Genomic DNA, 17,210 nt, shown 5'->3' with positions numbered 1-17,210 from the left:
TAAAATTTAGATGAAAATTTTCAATTTAAATTGGAAGAAAAAATAAAAGAAGCTTTAGAATTGAACTACTGAACTAAGTTGTATCTTTTGCAGTCTGTTGCTTTATAGGTTGTCCAAATTGTACTACATGTATTTGTGAGACAGTAGGTCATCTCTGTTTTGCCAACTAAGCACAAATATAACATGGCAATCTATTGCTTCATTGTTTGTCCAATCTTGCTGAATGAGATTTCTTAACACTAACAGACATGTTTTATGAGTTACTGTGTTATTCTGGGGATGATACATACAACTGAACCCCCCGCGGGTTAGGGGGAGTCCCATATTGGTTGGGACGAGAAAGAATTTACCCGATGCTACCCAGCATGTTGTAAGAGGCGACTAACGGTTCTGTTTCTCCTTTTACCCTTGTTAAGTGTTTCTTGTGTGGCAGATTTGATTAAAACCGGGGGCTGCCAGGGGATTGTGCAGGATGTTTCTTATTTACTCGTGATGTTGTTTGACCTCGCGTTGTGTTTTGTTTTGAGTGTAAGAATATTTCCCGTTTCCCTCTCTTATCCCCGATGCAGTAGACTCTAGTTTTCAACTCTCATACGGCCAACGGCCTCTCTCTTGCCAACGAATGTAGCCCACACCGTGGTTGTACAGTTTAAAACATCATTTTTATTCTACAAGTGCATGAAATCAAAACATCGTCACTTTCATGCAGACTCGTTTCCTTTCTTCCCTCGTCACTTCATAACTATCTCTGTCGTGTCTCAGTACTGTCGCTGACTGTCGTTTAAACAAGGGGGGTGATTATCAGGTTCCCGATTGACAAGGAACTTATTCAGACTTAAAGTCTTTATAACAGAACTCCCGATTGACAAGGAGCTATTTAGTGCATGAGATACTATCACTATCAGATTCCCGATTGGCAAGGAATTTATACAAACGTTATAACAAAACTCCCGATTGACAAGGAGCTATTCAGTGCATGAGATACTATCAGATTCCCGATTGGCAAGGAATTTATACAAGCGTTATAACAGAACTCCCGATTGACAAGGAGCTATTTAGTGTAGACTGCAAGGTTCCTAGTTCACAAAGAATGATTAACAACAGATCTAAGCAATAAATCCTTACGGTTAGAAATGAAGGCCGGCTTCCGATTAACGAAGAAGTCGGCTAAGGTTTACTTTTCCCGGTTAACAAGGAATTTAGTTAAAGTTAAATGACTCCCGATTAACAAAGAGTCTGAAGTTAAGGTTAGGTGACTCCCGATTAACAAAGAGTCTGAAGTTAAGGTTAGGTGACTCCCGATTAACAAAGAGTGCCGCGCACTTGAAATCCAAAACATTATATAGACCTCAAATCTTTGGACTATTTCGCATAATCATGCGCTACAGTGAACTCTGACCCTGAATCACTAACTTCCGGCAAATAATCCGGTTCTTCTTCAATTTATACTACTCTATTTTCCGCTAACCGTCGTTAAACAACCATGTCCGTAAGCGACTATTATCCTAAAGAAACTTATCATTTTATCAAACAACTCCCGCACATCGATACTAACAGATTAGCAGCTGGTCGTCTGCAACAAAGTCACGTCTGCTTGAAGCGTCAGTGCTAAGCTGTTCTAAAAGCTAGCATCGTGCGTCGTAAATTACGTCACATAAAAGATGGCGTCAAGTGCATGCGTACCAATGAAGTCACTCAAACACGCGCACGCACACTGAATATTATTACGTGGGCTGCAAGGCTATTCCCTCACACTTGTATAGAATATAGTCATTGTTTGTAAAGATTTTAGTCAAGCAGTATGTAAGAAATGTTAGTCCTTTGTACTGGAAACTTGCATTCTCCCAGTAAGGTCATATATTGTAATATGTTGCAAGCGCCTGGAGCAATTTTTTGATTAGTGCTTTTGTGAACAAGAAACAATTAACAAGTGGCTCTAACCCATCTTCCCCCTTTCCACGTCGCGATATAACCTTGAATGGTTGAAAACGACGTTAAAAATCAAAGAAAGAAAGAAAGAATATACAACTGACCCGGTTACCATTTAAGTGGAGCATCTGAAAGGCATGATTTGGTGTGGTATTACACAGTGTTAATGTTATCGTCTGAACTGTTCCTACTTTTGATTTTGATCAATGCAATGACTGAAACTCTCTGCCCTCTCTCTCTCTCTCTTCCTCCCTCTCTCTCTCTCTTCCTCCCTCTCTCTCTCTCTTCCTCCCTCTCTCTCACCTCCCCCCCCTCTCTCTCTCTCTTTCTCTCTCTCTCTCTTTCTCTCTCTCTCTCTCTCTCTCTCTCTCTCTTAGACCTACTTTATGCTATCAGCAGTGCAGTGGACTTTTTGTGTCCCTATCGCAGGGTCCCTTTTTGAAGTGCCGATAAAACAATTTTCCTTTCACCCCTGACCTGCTCCAATGACATAGATGTTGTAAATTACAGTGAACAGGTGATGTAACAGAGACATTCGGTGAGCTTGATGACATACATACAAATATTTCAAGGGAAGATAGGATGATACACAGAAATTCAAACAACAGTTAGCCCTGTTGAAATGAGCCTCTCTTATTACTTTTTGGCTCACGTAAGTGTAGCCTATGCGATCGTAACTTTGTCTGTCTGTGCGTGCGTGCGTATGTGCGTGCGTGTGTATGTCTGTGGTAGAAACTAACATTTGAAGACGTCACATTACATTGACGTCACATTATGACGTAAGAGGGTTAGACGTCACGCGAAGGAAGTACTGAAAGTCTCGGTCATTATTATTTTGAGCGGGCCGAGACTAGTTGGCAGTCGTGTCCCTGTAAGTAGGCTACATGCAGACAGACAGATCTAGATCTAGTGTCTCGCTTTCTTGCACAGTTTCACCTGTGCTCTTTCTGTGTGTGTGTGTGTGTGTGTGTGTGTGTGTGTGTGTGTGTGTGTGTGTGTGTGTGTGTGTGTGTGTGTTACTGTTTGTCGATTTCTTACGTGAGCCTTGATGGCTTCGCCTCTTGTTTTATAATTATTTAATGTCTATGAGTTTGTTGATGATGTGTGTGTGTGTTAAATGTATGAGCCTGTCTGTCTTAAGTGTTTTTTGTTTGATTCAAACTATATGATTTTCATCAAACAGGCTACACACTTAAAGTTAAACATGCATTCTTCAGTAAATCGGAATGCATCTGAAATAATTTTCCCTTTTTGGAGTTTTTCTTATGATTGAACTTTTTTCTGTTCAACATTTTTGATTATTTCATCCTTTGACCTCTGAATAACAATCAGATTGTTTCAGAAGCATGGAGGCTTTGCTTTGTTTCAGATGCATGGAGGCTTTGCTTTTTGACTCACATGCGAAGCAAAAGTGAGTCTATGTACTCACCCGAGTCGTCCCGGACGTCCGTCCGTCCGTCCGTCCGGAAAACTTTAACGTTGGATATTTCTTGGACACTATTCAGTCTATCAGTACCAAATTTGGCAAGATGGTGTATGATGACAAGGCCCCAAAAAACATACATAGCATCTTGACCTTGCTTCAAGGTCAAGGTCGCAGGGGCCATAAATGTTGCCTAAAAAACAGCTATTTTTCAAATTTTTCCCATTTTCTCTGAAGTTTTTGAGATTCAATACCTCACCTATATATGATATATAGGGCAAAGTAAGCCCCATCTTTTGATACCAGTTTGGTTTACCTTGCTTCAAGGTCAAGGTCACAGGAGCTCTTCAAAGTTGGATTGTATACATATTTTGAAGTGACCTTGACCCTGAACTATGGAAGATAACTGTTTCAAACTTAAAAATTATGTGGGGCACATGTTATGCTTTCATCATGAGACACATTTGGTCACATATGATCAAGGTCAAGGTCACTTTGACCCTTATGAAATGTGACCAAAATAAGGTAGTGAACCACTAAAAGTGACCATATCTCATGGTAGAAAGAGCCAATAAGCACCATTGTACTTCCTATGTCTTGAATTAACAGCTTTGTGTTGCATGACCTTGGATGACCTTGACCTTGGGTCAAGGTCACATGTATTTTGGTAGGAAAAATGTGTAAAGCATGTGAGTCGTATGGGCTTTGCCCTTCTTGTTTTGATAAGCATGGAGGGTTTGCTTAGATTGTTTCAGAAACATGAAGGTTTTGTTTTTCTGTGCATGTTTTTTTCACTTTTGACAAGTGGATGGTGATGATGATTATATGACAGGTGAATGATTACTTTCCAGGTGTGAAGCAGCTGGAAACCATGTGCTGCTTTGGGTGTCTCTCTGTCATCGCCAACTACCTGGCTTTTCTCACCTTTTACCCAGCATGTCTTGCCATCATCCTTGAGGTAAGTGCAATTCACTTTTAGGTATTTTCTTATGTGCTTTACTTCTCTTCTTTGATTTCTCTGATAAAACAAAACCTTTCATGCACATGTGACTTCCCTTTTTCAGGAATGTAAGCTCTGAGTTTAGATCGCTTAAACAAATAATTGGTCATGAGGAAAGCAAAAACAGACCATGCGGAAAGAACAAAGGCCGCCTCTTGCATTTAAAGTGCAGACATGGGATTCTTCCGTAAATTTACGGAATTCCGTAAATTTTTAGGCTCCAGGGATCATTCTTGAGATTCGTGCAAATCCGCTGAGAAAATTTTGGGGTATATGTAGGTATAGACCCAAGTTTTTCGGCCGGTCCGCTGATCGCGACGCTCTATTCCATACTATTCTTGAACGGTTGGTTCCTAAAACGGTCAGACTGTTGCTGGTCGATCTGTATGGGAACGCGCTCTTTGACTTTGTCTCCTACAGTCACCGTTTCAACGTAGCTATCGGGGATTCAGTATAAGCATACCGTATGAGAATGATTCGGCGCCATGTTTACATCGCTTCGAGCCACCTGCCAAAATGATGAGGAAGCTAAAGCGAGACGAAACCGTTCTAGCCCGGGAAATTGACCAGCAGAAGTACAAGAAAAATCTCTGGAGATTCGACTGGCTCGATGAAGTTGTATCATTGAGCTGGAAATACGAGAAAGGCCAGAAGACACAAGACGTGAAACTGAAAGTTGGCGATGCTTTTGCTAAAATCAACTTGCCGGGAAAAGCTCAGTGCACTTTGTGCAACGATGTTAATGTTATCAACTACGGCTCCAATGGAAAGACTGCCCTCAAAAGCCACTTGAAAAGCAACAAGCACTTGACTATCCTGAAAACCCAGTCGGGTAATCAGTCACTGGGGTCGTTTGGCACCGACAAGGTAAGAACATTGAAACCACACCGTCACACGCCACCACCCCCCCACCCCCGCCTCTCTCTCTCTCTCTCTCTCTCTCTCTCTCTCTCTCTCTCTCTCTCTCTCTCTCTCTCTCTCTCTTTCTCCTCCTTATTTCGAGTCTTAGCGTAAAATTAATTTGAGAAACATGGGAAGGAAGAGAAGGGGGGGGGGGCTATGATTAAGCTGAAATATGCATTTCAGGGCCATTTTTGTGTGTCTAAAACACTAAAAACCTTCAGCTTCTGGGGGCTTCGCCCCCAGACCCCGACCAGGGGCGTTGCCCCTGGACCCTACTGGGGGCCGCAGAAGGCCCCCAGACCCCCACCTTCTTTTTCCTTAATTATCACTTTTTCTGAATCCCATGTCTGAAAGTGAGAAAATATGTTTTGTTTCCTCTTTATTATCTTCTTCAAAACAAACTTTGCTAAAAGGTGTAACCTCTTGCATCTGAACCAACTTCAGTGCATGATCATCTGAGGAAGAACTGAGATAATGAATCTCTTTTCAATGATGATTTATACTTAGTTTTAATTCATTATTTTGCACATGTTAACATTTGTGCAGGTGTCAAGAGAGCGGAACCAAGGGAAGCCACTGAAGCAGCTTCAGCAACTGGCCAAGATCCTGCAGGCAGAGGAAGAGGAGAAGAAACCCAACCCTGTCACGCAGCGCGTCAAAATCATCATGGTTAGTGTCTTGAGTTATGAGTAGACTGTGATACTTGTCAAATCATCATGGTTAGTGTCCTGAGTTATGAGTAGACTGTGATACTTGCCAAATCATCATGGTTAGTGTCCTGAGTTATGAGTAGACTGTGATACTTGTCAAATCATCATGGTTAGTGTCCTGAGTTATGAGTAGACTGTGATACTTGTCAAATCATCATGGTTAGTGTCCTGAGTTATGAGTAGACTGTGATACTTGTCAAATCATCATGGTTAGTGTCCTGAGTTATGAGTAGACTGTGATACTTGTCAAATCATCATGGTTAGTGTCCTGAGTTATGAGTAGACTGTGATACTTGCCAAATCATCATGGTTAGTGTCCTGAGTTATGAGTAGACTGTGATACTTGTCAAATCATCATGGTTAGTGTCCTGAGTTATGAGTAGACTGTGATACTTGTCAAATCATCATGGTTAGTGTCCTGAGTTATGAGTAGACTGTGATACTTGTCAAATCATCATGGTTAGTGTCCTGAGTTATGAGTAGACTGTGATACTTGCCAAATCATCATGGTTAGTGTCCTGAGTTATGAGTAGACTGTGATACTTGTCAAATCATCATGGTTAGTGTCCTGAGTTATGAGTAGACTGTGATACTTGTCAAATCATCATGGTTAGTGTCCTGAGTTATGAGTAGACTGTGATACTTGTCAAATCATCATGGTTAGTGTCCTGAGTTATGAGTAGACTGTGATACTTGTCAAATCATCATGGTTAGTGTCCTGAGTTATGAGTAGACTGTGATACTTGTCAAATCATCATGGTTAGTGTCCTGAGTTATGAGTAGACTGTGATACTTGTCAAATCATCATGGTTAGTGTCCTGAGTTATGAGTAGACTGTGATACTTGTCAAATCATCATGGTTAGTGTCCTGAGTTATGAGTAGACTGTGATACTTGTCAAATCATCATGGTTAGTGTCTTGAGTTATGAGTAGACTGTGATACTTGCCAAATCATCATGGTTAGTGTCCTGAGTTATGAGTAGACTGTGATACTTGTCAAATCATCATGGTTAGTGTCCTGAGTTATGAGTAGACTGTGATACTTGTCAAATCATCATGGTTAGTGTCCTGAGTTATGAGTAGACTGTGATACTTGCCAAATCATCATGGTTAGTGTCCTGAGTTATGAGTAGACTGTGATACTTGTCAAATCATCATGGTTAGTGTCCTGAGTTATGAGTAGACTGTGATACTTGTCAAATCATCATGGTTAGTGTCCTGAGTTATGAGTAGACTGTGATACTTGTCAAATCATCATGGTTAGTGTCCTGAGTTATGAGTAGACTGTGATACTTGTCAAATCATCATGGTTAGTGTCCTGAGTTATGAGTAGACTGTGATACTTGCCAAATCATCATGGTTAGTGTCCTGAGTTATGAGTAGACTGTGATACTTGTCAAATTATGATGGTTAGTGTCTTCAGTTATGAGTAGACTGTGATACTTGGATTGTCACATCTCCATGTCTTTTTACTAATTTACAGACATAGTCATGAGAACCTCCAAAAGAGTGTGAAAGCACTGACAAGCGCAGGATATCACTGTTTTTGATGGCATTGTTTGTTTTACAGTCTGCAGGCTTAGTGCTGGTACACGCCCACAGTCGCTTTGTGGCGGAGATGCCAGTCAAAGAAGGGGGAGGACCTCACAGCCTGCTGTCCATCGACCAGCTCAGTGACCAGCAGGTCAAACCGTCCATGCCAATCTGGAGGTTCTACATAGACAGGTATGCATTGCTTTACTGCTGTGTTTCGGTCATGATCAAGCAGTTAAGAGTCAAGGTGAGCAGTTGGCAGTGAGCTCGTTTCTGAAAGAGTTCAACTTAGATGTGCAGGGATGACCAAATCCACTGCCCGAGTTTTAAAGCCGTATAAAAACTGCAGATGCAGGAACTTCTGTTGTCTGAAAAATCACCGCCATGTTCTGGTTGAGCCAAAACGAGGCTCCTGTCGTATCACCGCTATTTAAATTGTGTAAAGAAATCTGGCACTCATAATTTATTGTGGCGTATGTACCGGGCCAGCAAATTTGTTTAGCGGACTAGTGACTTTCTTGAAGTTACTCGCCCGACTGGCGAGTTAACATTTTGAGATTTGGTGATCCCTGGATGTGTATGAAGCACTACAGCTGTGTGCTGACAGGTGCGTGCATCGATAATATTGTGATGATTGGATTACAAAGGGACAGGCTGGTGCAAGTATTGTGTGCAGAATATGCATTTCTTCTTTATTCAACTCAGAACTGCTGGTTTTGGTTATGGCAGCACAATATATCAAAGTAGCTGAAAAGTGTTGTGTGCTAGCATGTGCACACAGTTCGGACACTGTATCATTAGAGCGTTTGGTAACCATGTTTTCCTGAAAAGTGGCATGATTTTAGCATTGTTTATATTTTGTCTGTTGCTTTTTTCTGTACAGAATGCTAACTGTCAACATGGACTACACCATTACACTCGTCCTAGCCAGTGCCCTCATTATCAAGTACATCTTGTTTGACAACGAAGTTGATCGTCAGATGTACTCTTTGCTAGAAAAAGAGAGAAGTGAGCGTAACCATGACAACAAGCCTGCTGCTCATGCCTTGACCAATGGAGAAGCCAAGATGATCAAGTGTGACAATACTGAAATTAAGGGTGAGACATTTGTTCATTGGATAAAGGGAGGATTGGGGGGGGGGGGGGGGGGGGTATTGAGGATTAGGGAGACATGTCAGAGTTTGTGGCGTTTGCACCATGCTTTTGCTGTGTTGAAATAATAAGCATTTCAGTGCAAAATATGTACTATTATCTGTAACTGATCAGGCTGGTTGGTAATGGTGAAGAAGAAGAATAAATGAACACAACATGACAGTACCAAACCTGCTGTGTAGTTTAGAGTCACTGTGTGTTTGTGGGTTTCTCATTCTCATTTTTTTAATTTAAAATGTTTTTGCATATATTTTTAAACTCCCTGCTGTTAAACTTCAATACTGTACCGTTTGTGGTTTTGTCTTTCAGAAGAAAAGGATAAGCAGGACGACAGCAAAACCAGAGCAGTGACTTTCACTGTTGGTGACAACAGCTCAGACTCTGAGAGCGGCGACAAAGAAACTGAGGATAAAAATACACAGACAGATTTCAGTTTCTTGTCAACATGGAAGGAAGATGCTTCTAGTTCTACACAGCAGATTGAGGAACTAAGAGATTTAAAAACTTGTGTTGCTCTTATGGAGTCTGAGGTGAGAGTTTTTCCTGTAATCCATTAGGTAGAACTCTTTTTGCATCTTAAATTAATTGTAAAACCTTTTGAGAAAGACTAGAGTACCAGCAAAACGTAGCAAACTATTAAAATAGCAGCCATTTGTACTTTTTTTTGCTGTTCAAATATTATGTGCTGCGCGTTGAGTTCTAGTTCTTTGCTAAATTAGTCATTGCAAAAGCAAGAACAAAATTCCATGCAATACTTATCAGGTGTTGTTGATTGCAGGCGGGTGCTGGTGCCTTGACAGACAGTGAAGTAGTGACACTGGTCAACAGCAAACACATTCCCTTCTACAAGATTGAAAAAATGATTGGTGACTATGAGAGAGGAGTCCAAATTAGGTGAGTCACAGAGCAATCCTGAATAAGTGAGCCCTTTTAAAAGTTAGCAATTGAAAAACTTATTTGAAACTTTTTTCTCATTTGATTCAAGTTACAAATCAACAATAATTTGAGAATTCACCTCCTGGAGTGAGGAATTCAAAAGCCACATGCAAATATGTTGCAGGACAAGGGAGGTAAGTTATTTTCTGCATTATTTGTGAGAAATTTGTTGTCAGCACTGATTTTCTTTTTTGTGGATAAAAATTGTTTTAAATCAAAGACAAAATTCCTTTAGCATATTTCTTGAAGTATAAAAAGGAATAAAAAGATGTTTTTAAGAAGAAGAAAAAAGAGAAACAAGAAAAAAAACAAAAAAACAAGCACTTTCTGACCGTCAACATGTACACTTTTTGAAGGAGACCGGCCATCCGTGAGGTGTGATGTAACTTTGTTTTGTTGAAGGGCAACCTGGATTGATTGCATTATTTTTCTTGTGAGGCAAAAGTGTGTGTATGGTACATCAGTGTTATTCTGCTTGTGTATGAGAGCTTTCAAACGTTTGGTTTCCAGCTGCACTATGTTTGATCACTGACACATGCTTAAATGACTGAGAAGCAACTGCCTGCATTTCTTGCAAGCTATTGTGGGGGGTAAACAGGTCTGCAAATTTCAAAGAGATACCCTTTTTAGAGAGAAAAAAAGAGTGCAGATAAAGTCAGTTTGTTATTTTAAAAACACTGGTGCATGTGGACAATGATAAAAAAATAGTTGGTAATAAAAATTTTCAACTCCTTGCAAGAAAGTCAGTGAAACTTTATTTTTTTTCAAATGGACAGATGTCTGAGGCATGACTGAAAGCCCTAGGGGCTCTGTGCACCTGTATGTGACAAATCCAGTAATTTTAAAGAGGAAAAAGTGACAATATTTTTTGTGTAAAAGATATCAGGGAGTTAATCTTTTCAAACAGCTATGATATGCTTGATTGCTACAGGTCCGTGGTGAATGTTTTGTCTTGTGTTTGCAGGCGTCAGTCAATTCAGGGGCAGCTAGCTTCTTCGAATGCTCTGGAGAAACTTCCTTTTACCAACTACGATTATAAATATGTAAGTATTCTTGATGGAAAAACTTGAATTGTCTGTTTTTAGATGTAGTATATTTTTCTTTCTAAAAAGCTATGGTGAGGTTAGTATGCTGTTGCCATTTATAATTCAGAAAGTGTTGGTCATCAGAATCAAGACAAGATATACACATTTATTAGTTTTATGTTCACGAAAGCAGTTTGGAGGTGGCAAGCTACTAACAGTTTGTCACTGGTAAATGCTTGTGGCCTGTGTTGTAACGGAAGAGGCAAGCTACTCAGAGTGTGTCACTGGTAAATGCTTGCACTCTATGTTTTAACTCACAGTGGTGTGCAAATCCACTAACCCGTGACCCGGGGGGAGTTAAAAAATTGGCCGGGTTAGCTGAGGTCTTTGAGTAGCATTCCCGTGGGTTAGCTAAAAATTTCACAAACAAAACTCAAGATAGAGCTTCAAATGCCAACTCCTTACTAAAATGAATGGCCAAAATACATTTCCCCTTGTTTTTCATAATGAAAACAACCCAAACCGAAGCCCAAACAGTATGTAAGTACTGTTTCTAAGGCGCTTTTTCTGAAGTATTGATCGTGTTGGAAAATGTCGTCTGCTTCAACGGTGTGAGTTTCATCCCTTAGTTTAGTTTTACATTTTGACAAAAGTTGGAGTGGGTTACCTATTTTTTTCCCGGGTGAGCTGGAAATGAGATTCTACTAACCCGTGGGTGAGTTGTTTATTTTTAAATTTGCACACCCCTGAACTCAGGAAGCAAGGTGCTGCTAATGTTGTCACTGATAATTGCGCACAGCCAGTGTTTGCTTCAACCAGACTGACATAAGATGTTTGGTGGCTTGTTGTCAGACCAGCTTTTTTTGTCTGTCCAATGGGAGCATATCGTCTTCTGTTTCATCTTTATCGACAGAGGCCGCAAAGCGGAGGTTGATAAAAATGTAACAGAAGGTGATATGTTCCGCTCGGACGGACAAAAAATGCTGATGTGGCAAGAAGCCACCAAACATCGTTTTTGTCATCATTTTGGTAGTGCAAAAGTATGCACACTTCTTAGATTTATCACATATGAACATTGTTTCAATTTTGTTACCAAGCTTGTCATGACTCATGAAAATGATGACAAACCTTGTTGTTTTCTGTCACAAGGTGGATGGTGCATGCTGTGAAAACGTAATCGGTTACATGCCCGTGCCAGTGGGTGTGGCAGGACCTCTTCTGCTGAACGGGAAGAACTTCATGGTTCCCATGGCAACAACAGAAGGCTGTCTGGTCGCCAGTGTTAATCGTGGATGTACTGCTTTAAGGGTAGGTTATCTGATGAAGGTGTGTGTATTGAGAATGGATAGTTCTAGGTTGTTTCTATCTGTATACACTTGACTGTTAGTCTGTGATAGACAGTACTTGTTGGGTACTCTCTTTTTGGTTTGTTTCTAGTGTTGCAGACTCACATTACATTTTGTGTTATTTTCTGTCGATTGAGCAAAATTCATTAAACTGAGAATTCTGTGATATTAACCCCTTGACTTCCGGAACTATTTGAGGATATTGGTAAAAAAAGAGTGTTTTGATTTGAGAGTGCATAAAAACTGTTAGGATAACAGTAGGGGAAAGAAACATATATGTATGTGTAGGTATATGATTGGAGATTCCAATAATACCACAAATTACTCAAAAGGGGCAGACAATGTTTTACGCAAGGGGCGGATAATCCAATTTATTCAGTTTATTAGTGAAAATATAGACAAAATGCTATTTTATGCTTGTAAATATTAAAAATATCCAGTCAAAACTAATGTAGACATTTTTATTGGCCTTTTGTCAGCATAGTTGAATGATTTTAGTTTTGAGATATGCCTTATTCATTTTTTATTTTTTTTGCAACAGGTTAGCCATAATATGAGATTTTTGACGATATTTCTAAAAATAGGGTGTGTTGAATTGAGATTGCATAAAAACTGTTAGGACAACAGTAGAGGAAAGAAACATCTATGTATGTAGGATACTCACGTGGAAATGTTAGATCTTCCTGACGAGAATTATCAACTGTGTCGGTTCTTTTCCTACCTGTCCCACCCCTCCCACCCCTGCCTTGTCCCCTTCTGCCACGCCCCCTTCCACGCGACGTGGATGGTTGTAGAAAATCATCATTATCACTCTCACTTTCGTCACTTTCAATTTCCCTTTCATTTTGAACAATGTCTCCCTCGCCTCCCACCACATTTTCATCTTCACTTTCATCTCCATTGCCGGGAATATCCATCAAAATACGAACAGCTTCCTCAACAGTATAGCGCCGATTCGCCATGTTAGAGAATCGAACCAAAGATGTCCAGAAAAACGCAATAAAATCCGTCAAAATCAATCGAATTCACTCAAAACAGCACCCACATGGAGGCAGACATCTTGGCTATCGAAAACGAGGCAACTGCGGACTCTCGGTTGTTTCCCCTGAGTAACAGGGCGTCCGACTGCTGTGAGGGTCCGACCGCGCTTAAATGCGCGGTCGGAAGCGAAAGGCTTAATGTCACTATTGTCATTGTCTCTGTAGACTCTGAAATGTACACATGTGCTGCCACCATTATAAATCTGCTCCAATTGTTGAGGTAATTCATCTTCTTAGGTTGATTATACAAGTAAAGTCTGGTTCTTTTTTCTGTCTGCAGCAAAGTGGTGGTGTGACCAGTGCTGTGTACAGAGACGGCATGTCACGGGCCCCTGTGGTAGAGTTTCCCTCATTCACGGAGGCTGTGTAAGTTTACGCACTTTAACTTAAATTAATTCATGCAAATCCCAAATATGTTGCACATAAATCTGCACACACACACCAAACACACACACACACACACACACACACACACACACACACACACACACACACACACTTACTCTCTCTTATGACACACTAGAATGAATACCCGCTTCGCCGGGTAGCCGGCTTCGCCGGGAAGAAGTACTTAGAGCCGTACGCCGGCTTCGCCGGGTCCGAACAATGGACCCGCCAAGGTTAGGTCCCTCCCAGATTCGTGGAATGAGAACAGCACGATAATGATTCAGTGGCCATAATGCCATTCTTGACCATATCGAGTCCCATCCTTGTCGACGAATGTAACCGTGTTAATCACCTTTGGAGGCGAACTCCACTCAAACAGGACTGAGCAAGTTATGGCTTCTCAAAGGAAGGCCAGTACATAAAATTACACAAAAGCCGCCAGACCACATCACAAACAGAACTGAACAATGCACAGGTGTTGCTCACATAGAGACACACACACAAACACACACACACACAAAAACACAGAGAAGCCGTATCTATAGAGAGATAGATGACAGTGTATTTTTCGCGTGGCTATAAATTGATTCGACCTTTGCACTTTTACAGTGAGGATAATTTACGGGTCCAATTTACGTTCTGTACACTGCGTTGACCTTCTAAAAATAGTAACAGTAACAGAACGCCGGGAATATCCGAAGACGCTCAGCGCAGTGGACAGCGCAGTGACATTCTAAAAATAGTAGTAACTTACAACTGAACGGGAAAGCCACACGAAGGAAGGGAGATAAACGCCAAACACTGGAGAAGATAAGGAAGAGTTACTTATAATGGTGAAATGAACACAAAAACGAAAATGAGTTCAGCGCTGCGCGCTGAGAGCACGTGTTGAAATATATCATCGATGATATTGTGTCCGGGGTGTAGCTGAATACGGTGTCCAAATTTGAAAAAGATCCACCGAGAACTTTGGCGTTGTGATGTGGTGTAGCGGCTATGGTGTGTCGGTATGGGGGCCCGGGTAGCTGAGGTGGAACCAAAATAGCTGAGGTGGAACCAAAATCGGTTCCGCGCTGCGCGCTGAGAGCACGTGTTTAAATATCGACCAGGTTGTGTCGTGTCCCGGGTCTACCTGAATATGCCCACCAAATTTGAAGCAGATCCATCGAGAACTTTGGCCGTGCATGGCGAATACACAAATACACAAACACACAAATACACAAATACACAGACACACACACAGACACAAGTCGTATATATATATAGATAGATAGATGAACACTTGAGGAAGCACACATACCTTTGAGGACTGTCTCTTTGGATGAGGGCTGGATGTCAATAGCACATTATAAGCTTACTTTCCGCTACTACACTTATGTTTATTTATTAAAAAAATTTTTATTTTCTCTTCCCTGTCTCATTTCCTTTTTTTGCAGTGGATTGTGAGCTATGAATTTACAACGCTAAAGTTCAGCATTATCCCCCTTTTTTATATTTAGTCAAGTTTTGACTAAATATTTTAACGTAGAGGGGGGAATCGAGACGAGGGTCGTGGTGTGTGTGTGTCTGTCTGTCTGTCTGTCTGTCTGTGTGTGTGTGTAGAGCGATTCAGACCAAACTACTGGACCGATCTTTATGAAATTTTACATGAGAGTTCCTGGGATTGATATCCCCGAACGTTTTTTTCATTTTTTTGATAAATGTCTTTGATGACGTCATATCCGGCTTTTTGTGAAAGTTGAGGCGGCACTGTCACGCTCTCATTTTTCAACCAAATTGGTTGAAGTTTTGGTCAAGTAATCTTCGACGAAGCCCGGACTTCGGTATTGCATTTCAGCTTGGTGGCTTAAAAATTGATTAATGACATTGGTCATTAAAAATCAGAAAATTGTAAAAAAAAAATGTTTTTATATAAAACGATTCAAATTTACGTTCATCTTATTCTCCATCATTTGCTGATTCCAAAAACATATAAATATGTTATATTTGGATTAAAAACAAGCTCTGAAAATTAAATATATAAAAATTATTATCAAAATTAAATTTTCGAAATCAATTTAAAAACACTTTCATCTTATTCCTTGTCGGTTCCTGATTCCAAAAACATATAGATATGATATGTTTCGATTAAAAACACGCTCAGAAAGTTAAAACGAAGAGAGGTACAGAAAAGCCTGCAATCCTTCTTCGCGCAACTACTACCCCGCTCTTTTTGTCAATTTCACTGTCTTTGCCGTGAGCGGTGGACTGACGCTGCTACGAGTATACGGTCTTGCTGCGTTGCATTGCGTTCAGTTTCATTCTGTGAGTTCGACAGCTACTTGACTAAATGTTGTATTTTCGCCTTACGCGACTTGTTTGTTGTAAGAAATGCTAGGATATAGTCTGAACAACAAAGTGACTGTGGGTGAGATGGACAAAGTTTAAAAAAACAAAAGAATTCTGTACTCGCCAATACAAGGACAGCACATGACATACTAATTGCTTATGGAAGCTTCTTCAGGACTAACAAACAAACAGACAAACACATCATTTAGTTCTGCTCCATGTTGGGTTGAGAGTTTGTGTGATGGTGTTTCAGGGATGCCATTCGGTGGCTGGAGAACAGAGACAACTATGAGTTGGTCAAGGACTGGTTTGACTCCACCAGCAGGTACGCTGTTCTTTTTACTTGTTTGTGTGTGTGTGTGTGTGTGTGTGTGTGTGTGTGTGTGTGTGTGGGTGTGCGGGTGGGTGGGTGAGTATGTGTGTGAGTGTGTGTGTGTGTGTGGGTGAGTGTGTGTGTGTGTGTGTGTGGGTGTGGGTGTGTGGGTGTGTGGGTGAGTATGTGTGTGAGTGTGTGTGTGTATGTGTGTGAGTGTTGCTCATTTATCATGCCATGAACAAAACCATATCAGAGAGGCCTTGATGATCCTTAGTTTTATGCTATCCACTTGTTAACCGAGTCCACTTGAACAAAAATTTGATCTTTTCATCTTATAAACAAAACTTGTTTCAATGATTGTATGCAATTACCAGTTTTATAGTCTCTGCTTAGTGGACAATCCCACAAAGTTATGTATATAGCCTGAAGTGCGGAGGAAGATGAAAAACCTGACTTTAGTTTTTCTCACTTCAGGTTTGCTCGTCTGGAGAAATTGATGTTGTCCCTGTGTGATAAACAAGTCTACATTCGCTTTGTTTCCACTACTGGCGATGCCATGGGCATGAACATGGTATCAAAGGTCAGTTGAATTGCACATACTGTACCATACCTTACATAATTTACCTGTTTGGTGTTTTTTTTCAGTATGTGTGTGTGTCTGTTTCATTTGTGTGTTGTTTGTCTCACACACGTCTCCAACTTTGCCTTGCTTTTGTCAGTCTCAACTAATTGCAGATAGATTCTGTACAGCTTCCTGTCTGTCTTCTATGGCTCTTTTATATCTGTTGTTTGTCACACACAGGTCTACAACTGTGCACATGAAGCCGGTGTCAGCGATAGCGTTGCTATACAAAAGAATTCTGTGTGTGAAAAGGCATGTTCTATTTGTCCTGCATTGTGCAGGATGTCGCCATCAAACAGTCACTGAACTTATGACGTTACTGTGTCCAAACAATTTTCCTCGTTCGTAATGTATTTTTCAACAGTTTTATCTGATTCAGAATAGATTCTGAGATGACTGGTATAACGATTATGTTGCCTAGCAACACATTTAGGCTTCAGTCAGCAAAACATTAGCATCTGGCTAATTGCCTTGAAATGATTCAAACCAATTATTTAGTACCCAGATGGAGCTGCAGTTTCATTGTTTGTGACGCAACACTTGCTTGTTTTTTTATTGGC

The 17,210-nt window shown here is 40.7% G+C and overlaps 1 protein-coding gene across 1 annotated transcript in view; it reads left to right on the top strand.

Annotated features, from left to right (window-relative positions):
• The window catches only part of LOC138953776 (3-hydroxy-3-methylglutaryl-coenzyme A reductase-like), a 146,836-nt gene that overhangs the window by 19,579 nt on the left and 110,047 nt on the right, over window positions 1-17,210 (top strand). Inside the window, exons 6-16 of the mRNA XM_070325718.1 lie at window positions 4,204-4,310; window positions 5,802-5,924; window positions 7,536-7,690; window positions 8,382-8,596; window positions 8,960-9,180; window positions 9,429-9,544; window positions 10,551-10,629; window positions 11,761-11,919; window positions 13,278-13,363; window positions 15,966-16,037; window positions 16,503-16,608. Of these exons, the coding sequence (XP_070181819.1) occupies window positions 4,204-4,310; window positions 5,802-5,924; window positions 7,536-7,690; window positions 8,382-8,596; window positions 8,960-9,180; window positions 9,429-9,544; window positions 10,551-10,629; window positions 11,761-11,919; window positions 13,278-13,363; window positions 15,966-16,037; window positions 16,503-16,608 (1,439 nt within the window). The remainder of the gene's footprint in view (window positions 1-4,203; window positions 4,311-5,801; window positions 5,925-7,535; window positions 7,691-8,381; window positions 8,597-8,959; window positions 9,181-9,428; window positions 9,545-10,550; window positions 10,630-11,760; window positions 11,920-13,277; window positions 13,364-15,965; window positions 16,038-16,502; window positions 16,609-17,210) is intronic.

This window comes from Littorina saxatilis, linkage group LG1, assembly GCF_037325665.1.
Source record: "Littorina saxatilis isolate snail1 linkage group LG1, US_GU_Lsax_2.0, whole genome shotgun sequence".
NCBI classification, from domain to species: Eukaryota; Metazoa; Mollusca; class Gastropoda; order Littorinimorpha; family Littorinidae; genus Littorina; species Littorina saxatilis.
The sequence above is the reverse complement of the archived record's forward strand: the minus strand, read 5'-3'. Positions and strand labels throughout refer to the sequence as shown.